Raw genomic sequence first — 18049 nt, 5'->3', positions numbered from 1 at the left:
CGATATACTCGATAATATCAAATCGCACATCGTTAAAACAACAATTACGATATTATCGCAGACCATGCATATCGCACACCCCTATTCGATTTTTATAATGCATTGTCTTCTTATCGATTTTTGCATTTGTCTGAACTCTGAACAAAACAACAGTTTTATTGAAAATTCTCATTAATTCTCTGCCAGCAGGTGGAGCGTTTGGTAGAAATATAACGGTTTCCCCGGTAACGCTGTAAACAAAGCAGTGCAGCACCGGACTTTGAACGTGCAACTCTCGTGTTTATTTCATGAAATCATAGCCTTTTGAAGTTTAATCGTCACATTCAGCCATATCGCAATTCTGGTCTTTCCGTCCCCAAATTTAAGACCTCTTGAAATCATAATTAAGACTTTCTTGTACAATTTAAGACTTTTTAAGGCTTTAAATTTGATACAACTAAATTTAAGACTTTTAAAGACTTTAAGACCCGCGGAAACCCTGTAGTAAGGTCGTTGTTAAGTTAAGGTATGGGGTAGGATTAAGGGATATAAAATATGTTCATGGCATTAATATGTGCTTTATAAGTACTAATAAACAGCCCATATGCTAGTAATATGCATGTTAATAAGCAACTAGTTAATAGTGAAAAATGGTCCCTAAACTAAATTACATTATTCCAATTTATAATATTAGTCAATGCTAAACAAACCAAACATTAAACAAGTCAACAAATTATAATCATATATATAGTATTTATTTACACATTTTTCTATTTACATCTCTTTGAAAACGTAATTCTGTACACCGCTATTTAATTCAAGAACATTTTAGAACATTTCACTCACACCTCTTTTAAAATCCATTCTGACGTTTCTGTTTGAAGTCAAGAAGCTTGTTATCCAGAAAATCTCCCAGCACCCCACGTAGCTCGTACGGTAACTCCATGTTGTCCAGGCACTGAATGTCAGTTACAGTAAATTCCTTCAATTCTACAGCCTATCAAACAGGAGACCAGTAGAGCAGGAGTATATGTTGTCAAGGCAAATGTTCTGCTTTGCCACATCCTAAATGATCATGAATTTAAAATAAATATGTGATGTCATCAATCTCTAGAGTTAGGCACAACTTAACAGGCTCATGTAAACAGTATATAAAAAAAGAAGAATAAAAAAAAGCGGACTCATAGAATATATCTTGTACAAAAGGGAGGAAAATAGACTTATCAAGTGCAGTTTCACTTATATTTAGTTGTATGAACTGGCACAGAAATTAAAAAGCCTGATGACATGATTGAAGCAGTGCACAGTTCAAATACTGACAAAATGTCAAGTCAGAAGCTGATATCCCCAAACACATCTATTAATGACAGCATTGTACAGTCAGTACGGATTATTACATCGATATCAAAATGGGACGTCAACATGACAGGGCCATGAGCAACAGAGAAAGCAAAAAATTTAATCAGTTCTTCAGCTTGCATCTCCAGCTGCCTTTGTTCACTGAACCTGTGCCTCGCGAAACTCAAACAGCCAAAATAAGGCAAATTTTATTGACTCCATTGCAAAGCCTCATGGGCACTGTTCACATACAGAGACAAAATGAACACCCTACGAGTTCTGGCCACTTCCTGAGGTAGACCAAGGTTCAATTAAGTGTTCGTAGGCGCTGTTTAAGCCAAACGATCTTACTGTGAATGTTTATAAACCATGTTTTCTGAGTGATGTCTTATTATTGCCATGAATCAATTGGGCCAGCATCCATCCTACTGTTGCGGTTACTTCCTAGAATCCTGCAGTCTAAATGAACTTTGAAAAAAAAAAAAAAAAAAAAAGATTGGAAACGGTTGTGATTAAATTTAAAAAGAAAAGCATAAAACAACAAAAGAATACATTTAGTGTATTTCAAGAGTGCATGATTTTGACATCCGGGTGACTCATGGCATTCGGAGTGCTAATATTAGTAGAAATGAGGAAAAATTCCCGGAACAGCTGCAGACCATATCCCCACCTCCATAAATATGTCACGGTTTCAGTTCAATATCATTTCACAGACAGTTGCGCCTCCGAGGTCAGTAGGGCTCGTCATATTCGGTGACTGTGCTGGGCGAAGCCTCATCTTTTGTAATGGTTAGGGGCGTCTGCAAAGGCAAACTTCAGCCGGTAAGCTTCAGCTAGGAGAACGCTAACTTCCTCATTTCCCCAGTGCATTGTGGGTAGATTCTGGAGCAGAATCATCAGACCCTGTGGAGGATAAAGAGATTTTGTTAAAAAGGATAGTGTGCACAAACGCAACAACAATATACTTTGTCTAATCAACTAGAGGGTAGGTAGTCTGAACAACTAAATGACTAATTGTCGGTGTTAAGGAAGCCCTGTATTACTAGGCTGGGTCACAAACAGTGAGCAGGTATGTTTCTTAGTAGGGCTGGGTATTGAGACAAAATTTGATTCGATTTTGCTTCACATGCTTGAGATTTGACTCAATTTAGAACTCGATTCAATTCAATTCGCTAACTATTTATTTGGACATATAGCCAGTCAGCTACAGTGCATGAAAAATCTCTCAACAAATGCTGCAAACCATACAGTAAACCCTGTCAGGTGGTACAAATATTAGTGATTTGTAAACATAAATCAACATATTGCACATAATATTTTTATAGGAAAAAAAGATAAATAAGATTGAACAACTTTTTAATAATATAATTATGCTTCTACTTCAGTTTGTTGTTGATATATAAACACGTCATGACTTGTTTTCAGGATTTATTCAAACATACATTAAATACTGAAGAACAGGTTACGTAAAACAATGAATATCTAATATAGTGCATATATAAATAGTAAAATGATCCTTTCTAGAGTTCAATTTTACAGCTAACTATCGAAAGTCATTGATGATATGGTCATTGGAGGGTTTTCTGAGGTAAATGTAATGTTATGTGACATTGTTTACAAGCTGTTGTATTGACGTCTTTCTGGGATTGACACTTTAGAGCACATGTGGGCATATCTGGCACTTTCCTGAACAAGCTAACCAAGGTCTTCAAGATTACTAAAAAGTAGTGCTGTCAAAATTAGCGCGTTAACACATGCAATACATTTTTTTTCAGTTTAACACATTACAAATATTTAACGCACTTTTTTTTAACACACTTTTTTTCAATTAATGCGCACTCCAAGTTTGCCTCAGTGCCAAGCGTTAGTCAAACGAGCATGGAAAATGTACAGGTGACGTCGGAGCTTCAGTAGAACAACAGTCAACTGCAGTCAGATGAGATGTTGCCCGGCCATGTCAATAAAAACACATTTTCTTGTCCTGTCAGCAGCTATACTGTGCTCGTAGCACATGCCCTTCAATCGCACAAATGCGGCCGTGCGCGCTGTATATATTTTGATTGATTAATTTTTTTAATCGATTGACAGCACTACTAAAAAGCTACAGACATGTGAATAAGATCAAGGTTTGAGCTTATTTCTCCAGGAAAGTTGATATCAAGGGACAGAGTTGCCCAACCCTGTTTCAGAATTAGGTACACTGATCAGATGCATTTCTATGAAAATGATGGATGCTTTAGGGTCATGCCCATTTATCGGACATGTTTCTTAGAAATACAGCTAAAGAATAGGGGCGGGCAACTCTGGCCCTCAAGGTCCACTGTCCTGTAAAGTTTAACTCCAAACCTGATCAAAATACACCAGGGGCCGGTTGCATAAACCGTTTAGACTAGTCTTAAAAAGTTAGTCATCTAATTATTTTTCTTAAAGACTGGTCATAACTTTTTAAATTCAGTTATGACATGTTTCTTAGAAATACAGCTAAAGAATAGGGGCGGGCAACTCTGGCCCTCAAGGTCCACTGTCCTGTAAAGTTTAACTCCAAACCTGATCAAAATACACCAGGGGCCGGTTGCATAAACCGTTTAGACTAGTCTTAAAGTTAGTCATCTAATTCTTTTTCTTAAAGACTGGTCATAACTTTTTAAATTCAGTTATGAAAAGGTAGATTGGTCTTATTTGCATTGAAAAAGTAAGACTGATTACCCCTTGGTAACTGCTTGTTGGTCAAACTACTTATTTAGACACAGTCTTAACATGGAGGCTAAGTTTATGCAACTGGCCTCTGAAGCAGCTAACCATACATTTACAGGCAGGTATGCCTGTAAACTGGCTTACAAAATTTGTGAAAGGGGCATAATCAGCTAGTTGGCTGATGGAAGACAGCTGGGCATCCTAATGCACACACATCCCAGGAGGAAGTGTTGCGTAGGTAAACCACATGCCTTCACTTTGCTGGAAAGAGTCTTGCTTGGCATTTAGCAGACAAGAGAAGGCATCTTTGCACGGAATTGTTTATTTCTTTTTCTTCAGCGGGGTCAAGCCATGCTATCACAAAGCACCACCGTATCTCTCCAAATTATTATAACTTTCAATCACAGATTCTTCAACTGCTCAATCTTAAGTGTAGGGTGAAGAGAGTGAGCTGCCTGTCAAGCTGTGTGTTTCTCTTCTCGCTCGGTGCGGTCAGGACCTCGCCGGTGGAAGCCCATTTCTCTTAGGTATAGAAGGCCAAGTCTAATTCACTCAAGGCGGCGTCAGGCGGCTCCAGCAGGCCTCAGAGTCAATGACTGCATTAGAGCGGCTTAGAGCCTCAATCTCCCAGCCTAATTCACCTATCCTGCTGGCCCTGATGAAGGAGAATGAGAACGCTTAATACTCCATCATAGTGGGGTACAAGGGGGATGGATGGAAGTGAGAGAGGTAAAAGAGAAGGATACAGGAAAAAAAAAAAATTATAATAAAGAGAGCATCAAAGTTCTGCAAACATCTGATAGTTAATAAGCCAAATCCTGATTTGATTACTCATTCAATAACTAACAAGCATTTCAACTGAATACACTTAAAACTGCCATTATCTCCACATTTGGGATGAGTGTAATGAAAACAAACATGGATGAAAATCATCTGACATGTCTTATACGCAGTGCATGCTGCACAGAACAGCTGCAGTGTCTCAGAATTTCAAGCCGCAACACTTTAAGGCCCAAATACATCTGTGAAAAAAACATAAGTGTGTGAAGAAGATTGCTTCTAGCTAGACAAGCTTGATTTCCCACGTCACTGCATACTGGAACACGATTTGTAAGCCAATGCAAATGAGTGTTGCATTCTCAGTGTTGTCGCAAGTGGCACTAGGTGAGAAATTAAACTAAACAGTCTTCTTTGGCTCTGTCTCGAGCACAGATAATTAGACTAAGATTAAAAAGCAGATAAAAGCAGGGTAATAACAATATTGTTTGTATTACAAAAGTGTTGATTGGACTTTCATTTACCCCTCGTATGTATGATTCAAAGACTATGTAAATACAAAGAGTATATAATTCCCTGTGCAATTCCACAGGCACATGATTGAGGCATTTTATTAAATGCTACGAGTCGAGGGACAACACCAAAGGACAAAAGAGAAAAAAATAAATCTTCATGATGTCTAAAGTAGAGCTCTGATGCTTGAGTAATTAATGAGTATTACAATGCACAGTTGTGAATATGATTGCTGAAGAATTCAGAACGAATTTCACAATAGCATTTCTACACAGGCAAGCTTTAAGATGCTGTTAATCTTTAAAATATCTCCAATCCAATGAGATTTTCTGCATAATGTCCATGTTTTTATGGCAACACTTATGTAATGAATGATGTACTTCGTAATTGTTTTAGGGTATCTGATTATTTTAAGTACTTGAGCACAGTATAATATTCTATACTTACACTGCGATCAGTAACTACAGCTGTCAACTAGTGTTGTCAAAAGACACAGTACTTCGGTACCAAGTCGGTACTAAAAAAAATTAAATTTATTTGTGCTGTTTGACTTCCTTGAATAAACATGAGCAATGCACGTGTCAAAGTCGAAACCCGGTGCGGGTGTTTTTATATCACTGTATTTCTGAAGGAAACCGACTGTCTTCAGAAAATTATGGATGTCATTTTCATTTCATCTTGCTTGTAATGCCTGAGCAGTTTGTGAGCACAGCGCTTATTTGATTACAGCCGTTACCGAGGAAACCTCTATCTCTCCCGCACTACAAGCGCCTCCTGCTGGCAGAGAATGAATATGCATATATATGCCGCCACAAATAGAGTGCAAGTCTGTGGGAAACACTGCTTCTGTTATGAATATTATTCAATATTTTAATTTGAATGTCGGATTGAAATGAACATCGCTGTTATTAGAGTAGTTAATCGTTAGCATAAGCGCGGCTAACGCTAATATAATGAGCATTAGAATGAAGTTTCTTTATTAACTATTTAATGCTCCTATAACTTTTATATTGGTAAAAAAAAAACAGGAGGACATGATGATATTTACTATTTTTACACACCAGAGTAAAAATGAATTGTGAATCTAAAATATGCGTGTTAGAGAATGCACAAATGGTTAACATTGTTTGTGTCATATCAGTCAGAAAAGCAGTTCTGGGCTTTTTTTTATTTTTTAGCTAACTTAGTTGTCATTCTTGGCTGAATAACTCTAGAAGGTTTTCAAAAGCCCTTTAAAATTAAATATGTACACAGTTTGGATTAAATGAAAGTATAGTCAAATTTTTTAATTAGCATGTTTTTGTGTTTTGCTTTGGTACCGAAATTGGTACCGAGAACCGTGGATTTTCACTGGTATTGGTACCGAATACTGAAATTTTGGTACCGTGACAACACTAATATCAGCTATATTTAAAATGAAACCATCCATGTAATAGTCAAATCAAATACTAATCAACACAGTCATCTCAGACATTTTTTTTTTCTCGACAAATATTAGAGCTAATTACTTAGTAATGAGCCTAGCCTTATAATTGGAAATAAATGAGCGATATAAAGGATACACACAGCTAACCAATGTGATTGACTGGGGACTGTTAATTTTCATTGCATTTAGGGACTTCGTCTCTAGAGTATGTAAACAAACATCATAATGTTAGAAGCACAAGATATTGTATAGGTGCATTTCCAATCCCTTAAGCTTGAATTGCTCCAAAGGCAGGAAAATGTCTTATTATAGAGATTATATACAGATCAGAAGGACTAACTAACTGCATTACATTTTTATCACATAATTTTTCATAATAAATTGTACATTAACATATTAAATTGACAGCTCTAGTAATATAAGATTTCCATCATATCACAAACTATAACAAACATGGCCTAGCCTGAGGATTCTGTTATCTCAGAGTAAGAAGTAATGGAGATGATGTACTTTTGTGATTCCAGAAGCAATGCTACAGGGAATGACTTTGACAGCCAAGTAAATTGCTTAATGTTATACAACCACACTCAAGAATGTATTTAAATCAGCTGAAGAGTTTTGGAGTTGTCACAGTCTGAACATTTCCTTACACAACCTCCACAACAGCACATTGCACTCCAACAGGTAACGGCAGATGAAATATTTTGTTAAATGTCAACAGACACTTCGTAAGCTTTGTCTCCAATCATTTTTTGTGAAGTATCCATGTTCTCTTTGAATTCAAGTAGACAGTTTAAAGAAGAAGAGTGAGAGCATATAAAACTTGATGGTGAATAATATCCATGAAGATCATTCTAAGATGGTGTAGGTGTTAGTCCAAGATCTTTAGTCTTTGAGGAGTAATCTACCATGTTCCCACCTACCGAGTATGTGAACACTCAAACAAATGTGTTTTTGAGAAACAGACCTGTCTAAAGATGTCATCTGAAGATCTGACGAATAAAAAAATACAGTGCACACCACACTACTTCACTGATGTGTATGCAAAACAGTTGTCAACTATACTTAATACAAAACCATCCATGTAATAGCCAAATCTCCAAATCTCCTAATCAACACGGTCATCACAGCCTAGTTTTCGACAATTAACTAGATTAGGACTCTAATTACTTGTAATGAGCCAAGCCGAATAATTGGATATAAATGAAGTATCTAATGATCTACACAGCCAACTAACATAATTGATGCAGCACTGTTAATTTTTGTTGCATTTAGGGACTTTTCCTCTGGAGCATGTAGACGGATTGGAACACTGTTAGTTATGAGACACAATTACAACATTGCCAATAGCCATCATTACAGTCAATACGAAATGGATTTCACAACCCATTTTTTAACGTTGATCATGTCAGAACGCCAGTTTCTGCATCAGCAGCACCACATGCATGCGCCGTGGTACTCTCGTGAATGCACGTCGAAGACTAACACGGAAGAGAAGAAATTGTTGAATAAATTTGTTACTTTTATTTTCTTTGCAAACAAAGTATTCTCGTAACTTCGTAAAATTACAGTTGAACTACTGATGTCACAATGGACTATTTTAACGATGTGCTTACCGTCTATGCAGGGTCAGAAAGCTCTCGGATTTAATCAGAAATATCTAAATTTGTGTTCCGAAGACGAACAAAGATCTTACGGGTTTGGAATGACATGAGGGTGAGTAATTAATGACAGAATTTTCATTTTTGGGTGAACTATCCCTTAAACGTAGAGGCTAAGTTTATGCAACTGGCTTCAGAAAACTGACATGTATTAAAGACATCAGTTGGAATATCATATTGACATTAAGAATGGTTTTACCTGCATTTTTACCTGCATTTAATACATTAATAATCTTCTGTAGTGCTGTTACATTGCAAAAATATCTGGATAGCATTTTGAGAATCACGCATGGTTCTGCTTTCAAAACGGAACAGAATATTTATGTTGAAATAAACTAACAGTTAGTTAGTTAGACATGCAGCAGATTCAGCCTCATCTAAAGTGACTTATATTGCATTTCCAAAAGGAACAGTCCCTCTGGAGTACCCCGGGGTTAAGTGCCTTGCTCCAGGGGCGTCAACGATACTGGTAAATCCTAGTAATTCTCCAGGTTCACAAATAGTCCCTTTCCATTACTAGCCCAGATCTTCCATCATAAAGGCAACACCAACACCGTCTATGATACCATTCCCAAGTTGTCTCAATGCATACATTACATAGAAGAGTACATGACTGTTCCAGTAATAAACTGGAACAGACTTTAATCAAGTCAGACTGGGCGAATGGACATCAATAATAAATACGCGACGGACGTAAGGTGTACAGTAATGCTAGTTTAAAAGGTTGGCATAATTATGAACAAAAACATGGCTAAAAGCCTAATTAAACTGCTAAGGTGAAGAAATGCTGAAAAAAAAAACTTAGGAAAGATAATGACTTTGACTTGAAGAGGATTTTCTTCAGAGGCGCCATTTATCTGGACGCACCCCAAGGCATTTTGATTGTTCTCTTCTGTTTCAGCTCATCTTCGGTGACGATAGAATTGTGTTTGCTAACTGACATGAAGGATCCCGCATGATTGTTCTCTAGCCTAACAGCATTCAAGCCGAACAGATAATCATAGGCAAAGAGTTGCAATCGTGCATTTTGATGCAGACGTTTTGGACTGGCACCATAACGATGCCTCACTACTGCCTGCTGTTTGCAAACAACTTTGGCATAGCAGAGACCGATTACTATATACAAGTCTCTGGTGAAGGAATGTTTGCCACCAAGGATTATGCCGAGCGTAGACTTTTAGCCCCTCATCTTCTCGCTGAGCCCTCCTGAATTTGTAAGAATCGATCACGGGCTCAAGAACAGCGACGGAGTCACTCCATCAAACGGCAAAGTCGCAGCTCTGCAGATTCTGAGTGTTTGATCCTTGTGTTTTAAACACTCGTGAGACTAACCGGTAGAGAGGTGGTGATTGATTGCGAGAAACTTTATAAACAGCTTTGTTTATCTAGGCTTCTGCAAGACGGAGAAGCGATAGGTTGAGTCTCGGCATTCAGGTTCACGGGGAAGGAGCAGAGCTGTAATTACTTCCAGGATATTAAGTCCTCCATGCTTTTCCTTGTCTCTTTTTGGGATAAATTGTCCCTGCCTCTCGTTGAGCGAGCTACCTGCAACAACAGTGACACTCTATCATTAAACTGTATTAACTCACATTTACAGGCAGGAGGGTTGCTCTTCATTCGGGACCTGCACGTATGACGATTAATCATTACCGGTGAGTCTCCTCCAGAAGCTCTAGTGTGGACAAAATTACAAGTTCTCTGATGAATGTGCTAGGTTTTCGATTAATCAGGAAGAGTTAATTTCACCTAATCCTTCAATGCAACCGTACTAATAGAGTCAACACTATAACTCAGTTACTAGATGGCAAGGAAAATATCTGCACTGCTATAAATCTCAAGAGATGGGTTTCTTAAAATTGCATGCAAATTCCCCACTGACTAACTGTAATCTTACACTCTACAAAACACAAAAACTAATAATGAACTTGCTGAGGCCCCCAAGAGGGATCAAGATATGACACTGACACTTTGAATTCATTTTAAGCCAAACCAGGCCCTAAACAAAATGAAACTTTCAATCCACAAACAATTAGACAGTGAATCACACTTAATTACAGCTCGCTGTGAACTGTTTAAATCCAATATGCATGTAAAATGGGAAGTTAATTAAAAAAGTGCTTGACATTTGCAATGCCGAGCAGCAGCAGACAGACTAAATAGAATGCAGATTTTTTTTTCTTGCTAATGAAACTAAGCTGCAGAAACCCAGAAGACTGGCATCACAACCATTTGCTCATTAACATGTGACCACCCACATTTATGTACAAGCACATATGTAGTATTCAGAAACTTACCCATCATCCAGAGAGACATAATGAGTAGGAAGTTTCCCCCATATTCAAACTTTATGCGTAAATATCTGTTACACCAAGTATGAAGTGACTGATAGCAAATTACATTGGCTCCTGTATTTCATTATTTTCAGGGGTCAACTATTATTTCTAAAGAAGTTGCATAAGATTTACATCTTGCCCAAACCAAAATGCACCTTATTTAAAAAGATTTCTTTTTTTGTTGTTGTTCTTTTCGGATACACATTTAATGTGTATCTCTATTATGATAATGGCAGTCTTATACTTGCACTTTATACAGAGAATACAAATAGTCTACTGTTGCTATGGTTACCATCAATGTGATTTCTGAAAATGCACACTTTGACTGATATATCATTGGTTTTGGTTACTGAAATGTTATCATGTTGCTGAAGTTATATGTAGAATTATAATATGCTTTTATGTGGTATAGACCAGTGGTTCCCAACCCTGGTCCTGGAGGCACCCCAACACTGCATGTTTTGCATGTCTCCTTAATCAAACACACCTGATTCAGGTCATCAGCTCATTAGTAGAGACTCCAAGACCTGAAACTGGTGTGAGAAAGGAGACATGCAAAATGTGCAGTGTTGGGGTGCCTCCAGGACCAGGGTTGGGAACCACTGGTATAGACAATATAGCCAATTTAGTGTATACAACCACGTACCCACAATAATTTGTTTCGACATACATGTAATTACGAGCATCCTGCTAGTAATATAATGCTATAATATACACATGCACAAAATAGATCTTGAGAGGTAAGCCATTCATAAGAAGTTATTAAAACATAGAAGTCTTATAGGTGACATCAGTATTTCTTTCTATCCCAAAATGACAATACATAAGTCATTTTAGGATGTCTTTCTCAAAGAATGTAAACACTGTGGGGAACCTGTTTTAATAGTCTTTGTTTTTCCAATACTGGAAGTGGTGCAGATATCATACATTTCCCATTTAAAGGTACAGTACTAAAACCCTCTAATTTTAATTCTCAAACAAAAACATGTAACTAGTACTTGACTTGCATTACTCTAAAAAAGAAAAATGGTGTACTAAAACTAACTTGGCACAGTGAGCAAAACTATTTAGTTTCTGTCACTCTAGCACTTGATGAAATGAAGAATCTCAGTGATGTACACACTCAAGAACACGAGTTTAAAAGCTGTATTAGCTCAGAAGTTCGAGCGGTAAGCCAATCAGCCACATGCCCCTAAGAGCCCGCACAGCAAATTAAGAGTTTGTCTGCTTGCAGTTATTCACACAGACAGCGAATCCATTTAGTTTCGGCTGTTTGAACCACCTGAGGTGGAACGAGACAAAACATTAGGAGCTGATAGTTGCTGCTTTTTAATTTAGCAGCATAATGAACGTAACAAGCATGAACCACCCTGCTTCCCCTCTGAGTTCTTTTACTTTTATTTATTCAGTCATTTTCGAAAGACAAGAGGAAAGCGATGATGACATATTCTTTACATTTGTTCCATTCGAAGAGGAGTTAGTGAAAATATCCAGGGCAAAATAATCTGATGCATACAGAACTAGATTTTTTTCATTTTCTGAGGAAAACGTGCTTGTCCATGCCATACTCAAAGTCAATATATTAGGGTCTTTTTCCATATTAGGTTCCAAAAAATATTAAGCAGCACTGTTTCCAGCATTGATAATAAATCAGAATATTAGAATGATTTTTGAAGGACACTGAGGACTGTAGCAATGACTGATAAAAAATGCAGCTTTGCCACCGCAGGAATAAATGATAAATTAGGTTTAAAACCTCATTATTTTCTGTGGAGACACGAATAAGTTGGGGTGGAAGGGGGGAAAGACAACCAAAAACTACAGGGTGGCAATTACATAGAAGAGACTGCCCAAAGAGCTTGTTGCAATTTTAAATTAAGCGTGAATAAAGCACAGAAATAACCAAAGGATCATATAGATATGGTCCGTGTTCATGTCCAGCTAGTGCAGATCACAAGCTATTAATATGCACAACTAATGAAGCCAGTATGAAGGTGTTCATCATATAGAGGGAAGAAGCTCATTTCACGGACAGCGTAATATACAGCCCCCTTTTAATTAAGCCTTACGTTTGCGTATGGTGGACATAATAATTGCACATAACTCCATGTTTTCCGCTTCTTGTGTTGTAGAGATAGCAGCGGTCTGCCCTGGGGTCTTGCACTAAGGCTTCAGTGAGTACTTGTGCAGTCAACGCTCTTCCAAAGATAGCTGGCATGCGCACACACATATTAAAGTGCTGCTTTGTGATTCAACTAGCTCCTGTTCTGCCGTAAACTCCATTTAAATCAACCCATTAAAACTCCAAAGTGGAAGATTGATTTCTCCGATTCCTCCTTCCATCCAGGCATAAACGCGTTATCAGAGCTCACACCCGACTGCGTCTCAGCGGTTAGAGAGGACTCTATGAACTGCCATGTTAAAGCTTTGAGACGCAAGTGAGACTGCAAAACTTAATAGCAACAAAGTGCGTTCAAGATGTGTGTTATTTAGAGTTGACTGCAATGAAGGTTATGACTGTCTATGTCCTGAAAACGGCTAGCATGGGAGAAAAGAGGTTAAGCTAACTGATGTCGACAAACAAAGTGACGCTCCCACTGGAAGAAGAGTCAAACTCTGTTTCGAAAACATTGTGTGTGTTTGAAACATTGGAAACAGCATTTTAAGGCATCATCTTCGGTGCTAAGTCTTGCTCCAAATGGCAGACAGTAACATTACTAATATATGTTTGGCTAAAATCTAAGGTTTAACTGCACATATCCTATACAAAGAAGGCAATCCCAGAATGCTTCCAGTAAGTGAGAAAATAAATGTCACTGGGGTTCGGAAAAGTTATGTAGCCTGAGTTTGATCAATTCCAATCAAGATTTTGACAAAAATATGGTCAAATAGAAACATTTGTATTCATGCATTTTTGTATTGAGATATAAACATATTTTCTCTTGCCTTGGGTTTATTTTTTTGCTTGCATTCTGGGATGAGGTATTTTAGGGGGCAGTATAATTACGCTTTTGTTAGGAGAAAACCAAAGATGCCTGTGTGATCTAGTCATTGTCCTTTGATAAGGACTGCTGAAATAGTTATCTAGGTTATTTACAGATAAAAAAAAAAATAGTATATATTTTTGTATTCTACTAGGCATTTGAGACAACGGGGCTCTAAAAAGCGAAACAAAATCCCATTGATAAAGAGAGAAAATTGGTAATCACAGACCAAAAAGGGAACAGGTTCTCGGGCCGTTAGCTGCACCAAAGGCTTTCTCATTACGTGATAAACAAACCCCTAATGAGAGCTCATTTGCTGCATATTGCCCTTACTAAATGGCATCAGGGGATGACATTTGGCTGTCTGTAACCTGCTGTGGTACTCCGCAGGGAAGACGCGGGCAGCTCATAGCCAATGTTCAACTACACATGGCCTCGCCTCTCTTTCATTCAGATCTTTACCTGCCTCGATGTGATTTTAAGTATGAAAAAACAGAAGTCATTAGTATCGGCAGTACCATGCAGTGAATACGAGGAGCTTAAAGCACAGATAGCAGCAGCCATTATGCCTCCACGCTCACTTACCCAAGCATTAGACCTTCTCGTCAAAACACACCAGTGCCCAATTTATTCTTTTGCATTGTTTGTTTTTCGCTTCAAAAGACATTAAGTGCAGAGTCTTAACTGGAGCTTTTAATTCTCAAGTGTAGAACTGATGCAGTAGACACTGATATTTATGAAGGTCACAATAAACTACTGAGTACAAACCAAGGGCTGAAAGTTTAGCTAGTTAGCATGGTCCGTTTAGCGAATGCTGGCAGATGCTGTAACAACAGCATTATGGGGGCAAATATGAGCTTTCTCCATTGTGAATACTGTGTATTTTGATAAACTTCATTTTTTATAAGCAACAAATGTAAAATATATCACTGTTTTAAAGTAGATCAGGGTGTCATTCTCAGCTTAGGTAAACCTATATTTTTTATTTAGTTCTGCGAGGCATTTCATGTGTGCGACTACTATGAAGTATAAATTATATACCACAAAATAAGCTATTTGCACCAACTTTTTAACTGCAAGAAACATGCTTGAATGTTAAACATGCACATAGCCAAGAGAAATTAAGATGACAACCTGACAATAGCTCAGACACCAAAAAAGGCAGATGTTGTGTGAACCAAATACCATAAAAATAATTCACCAATATCTTTTCAAAAACTGTACCATTTCTCATAAAATGGATACTCCACCCCAAAATGAAAATTTTGTAATTAATCACTTACCCCCATGTCGTTCCAAACCCGTAAAAGCTTTGTTTGTCTTCGGAACACAATTTAAGATATTTTGGATGAAAACCGGGTGGCTTGTGACTCTCCCATTGGCTGCCAAGTAAATTACACTGTCAAGGTCCAGAAAAGTATGAAAGACGTCGTCAGAATAGTCCATCTGTCATCAGTGGTTCAACCGTAACGTTATGAAGCGACAAGAATACTTTTTGTACACGAAGAAAACAAAAATAACGACTTTATTCAACAATTTGTCTCCTCTGTGTCTCTCCGCATCACTGTAGCGCCATTTTGGAGAATATCCGCTAAACGCAAGCAGTGTATGCTATTCTGTGTCAGCCGCGCTGCACGGATGCGCTGTTTTCGTTCAAATCAAAGCGTAAATACACGTAGAAAACGTATCCTTGTGGCGCGGCTGACACACAATAGCATACACACGCTAAAAGTATTCTCATAGCTTCATAAAGTTACAGTTGAACCACTGATGGCAGATGGACTATTCTGACGATGTCTTTCATACTTTTCTGGACCTTGACAGTGTAATTTACTTGTCAGGCAATGGGACAGGCACAAGCCTCCAGGTTTTCATCCAAAAAAATATCTTAAATTGTGTTCCGAAGACGAACACAGCTTTTACGGGTTTGGAACGTCATGGGGTAAGTGATTAATGACAAAATTTTCATTTTGGGGTGGAGTATCCCTTTAAGAGCGGTTTCTGTTTCCCAACCCTACCTACAGGTAAGATGACAACACATCATTATGCACATTATGAGGAGTGCAGGAAGGGTAAAAGTGGGTCAGATTGGTTCATACAGCAGGTTTCCATGAGGGCGCTGTGGTATAGTCCTTTTAACCTTTACTCTGTCCCAGTAAAGATTTCCCCCCTGCTTCAATACTCATTAATTGCCCTCCTGCCAAGAATAGAAGCCATTACAAATGCCCTGAAATACCAGGGGGTCAGACGAAAGTCACAGTGAAACATAAGAAACACCTACTCCTCTGACACATTAAAAAACCCCGCATGGATATCTACATCATTTAGACTGTTATGTTTAAATGGGATAGTTCACGCAACAATGTCAAATTCTGGTCATTATTTTCTCACTCTCATCCAATTTCAAACTTGTAAGACTAATTGACTGACTTCTGTGGAATACAAAAGGAGAATATCCAGGCCGTTCCTCTTCATACAATGAATGTGAGCTCCTAAAATGATCTGATCTTACTTGCATTTGAGAACACCGGCCCAGCAGGATGTGTCTCACCAGGTTTGAAGTCAATAACAATTGGTCTTGAGACAGAACCAATGAAGTTCGATGTTTAACTTGATGAAGTGTTTTGACATTTGGCGGTATGAGAGTACAAATAACATTTCACTACGTTGAAGAGGAAGATTTTTTTTTGGCAAATAATGATAAACAATTGTATGACTTCAGGAGACACTGAATATTCATATGGGACTTATGTTTATGATGCAGTTTGAAGCTCATTCATCCTTGGCAGACTATGAATCACAGTAAACAGCTCGTTTTGTGTTTGAATTTTCATTTTTGGGCTAACAATTCCTTTAAATAGACATTATTTAATAACAGCAAAAATGTATAATGGATAATGTTTAATTAAGGATTCATACAATTTCTGATTTCTTAATTTTCAAGAGCCATTAACTCTTATGCTCATTAAGAAAGCATTCGTTAGCAGGCTCGAGTTAGCGTTCAATCTCTCTCGAAATACGCTTCATACAGTCTCGCTGCATACAAGATATACTTGAAAAATCACTAAAAATTATCCGCCCATCAATCCATCTCTTTTCAGTTTGCATTCCTCTGAAAAACTGTGTATACAACACCCGAGAAAATATGGGGCTTTAAGTATGAAAGCCTGTCCTAATAAGAAAAAAAATCCAAAATAAAAATGCCTTTTTTATGTTTAGGAAGATATATGAAGGGCTAAATGGAGTGAGAGAAAGAGAAAGCCAGAGGCCATCTTTAAGACACATACTGCGAACTCCTGCAATCCTACTGCTATGAAAGACCAGTGTCCCAAAAGACAAGACTAATTTTCACAGTTTGATATGCTGGGATAGAATGATAACTCACTCTCATAACTCACTGAATGGAGACTTATTTAATTCTTCACATCGAGCCTTTACTTCAATCTCAATCTCTCCCGCTGAAGGATCAAATTCACAGATATTTTCAAACTTAAAGGGTTATTAAAATTACCCCATGATTTACTCACCCTCAAGCCATCCTAGATGTATATGACTTTCTTATTTCAGACGAATACAATCGTAATTGCATTAAAAAACACCCTGGCTCTTCCAAGCTGTGAATGGAATCTTCTTCTCTCGTGAATGCGTGTATGACAGTTAGCGGAAGCTAGCGATTAAGGTTTATAAAGTTGTAAATATGGATATTTTTCTTACACAAACGCATCGCGTCGCTTCAGAAGGCCTTTATTAAACCCCCCGGAGTCGTGTGGACTTCTTTTATAATGGATTGGTTAAATTTTTTGGACTTCAAATTTTGGGCTACCATCCACTCCAATTATAAAGCTTGGAAGAGCTGTTACAAGCTGTTACAATGCGGTTTCATGCATTCAGAGTTGTTTACACAGTTAAAGAGTTGGATTCTCATGCTAAGCATGGACAAAGTTTAAAAACACAATTTGGACGTATGACAGAGTATTTCTGTGCCAACAATCCTACTTCCGGGTTCGTACAACTTTCAGTGCTCGTCACTCTTTAGCTCCGCCCACGGCGCACCTCCAGGAGCTTGGCTTTTTCCAGAGAGAACCGTAAAGCTGTATCTTTCTTTCATAAATATGATAAAACTAAAGACTTTTTGGAGATATGAAGGCTGCAGTACTACTTCTATAGCTACTCAAGATTAACATGAGATTGGGTGAAACTGTGTGCGTTATGCCCCCTTTAATATAACTCCGATTGTATTTGTCTGAAAGAAGAATGTCATATACACCTAGGATGGCTTGAAGGTGAGTAAATCATGGGGTAGTTTTCATTTTTGGGTGAACTATCCCTTTAACCTACTGTGGA

At 37.9% G+C, this 18049-nt stretch overlaps 1 protein-coding gene across 1 annotated transcript in view; it reads right to left on the bottom strand.

Moving 5' to 3' along the window:
* Positions 1 to 721: 721 nt before the first annotated feature.
* Positions 722 to 18049, bottom strand: part of LOC107721154 (TBC1 domain family member 22A-like) — a 158941-nt gene continuing 141613 nt past the window's right edge. Inside the window, exon 10 of the mRNA XM_016529025.1 lies at positions 722 to 2220. Coding sequence (XP_016384511.1) covers positions 2092 to 2220 — 129 coding nt within the window. The 3' untranslated portion in view covers positions 722 to 2091. The remainder of the gene's footprint in view (positions 2221 to 18049) is intronic.

The sequence above is a fragment of the Sinocyclocheilus rhinocerous genome, unplaced genomic scaffold, assembly GCF_001515625.1.
Source record: "Sinocyclocheilus rhinocerous isolate Xijiao unplaced genomic scaffold, SAMN03320098_v1.1 scaffold1322, whole genome shotgun sequence".
Classification (NCBI taxonomy): domain Eukaryota; kingdom Metazoa; phylum Chordata; class Actinopteri; order Cypriniformes; family Cyprinidae; genus Sinocyclocheilus; species Sinocyclocheilus rhinocerous.
Note: the sequence above shows the minus strand (reverse complement) of the source record. Positions and strands in the feature narration are given on the sequence as shown.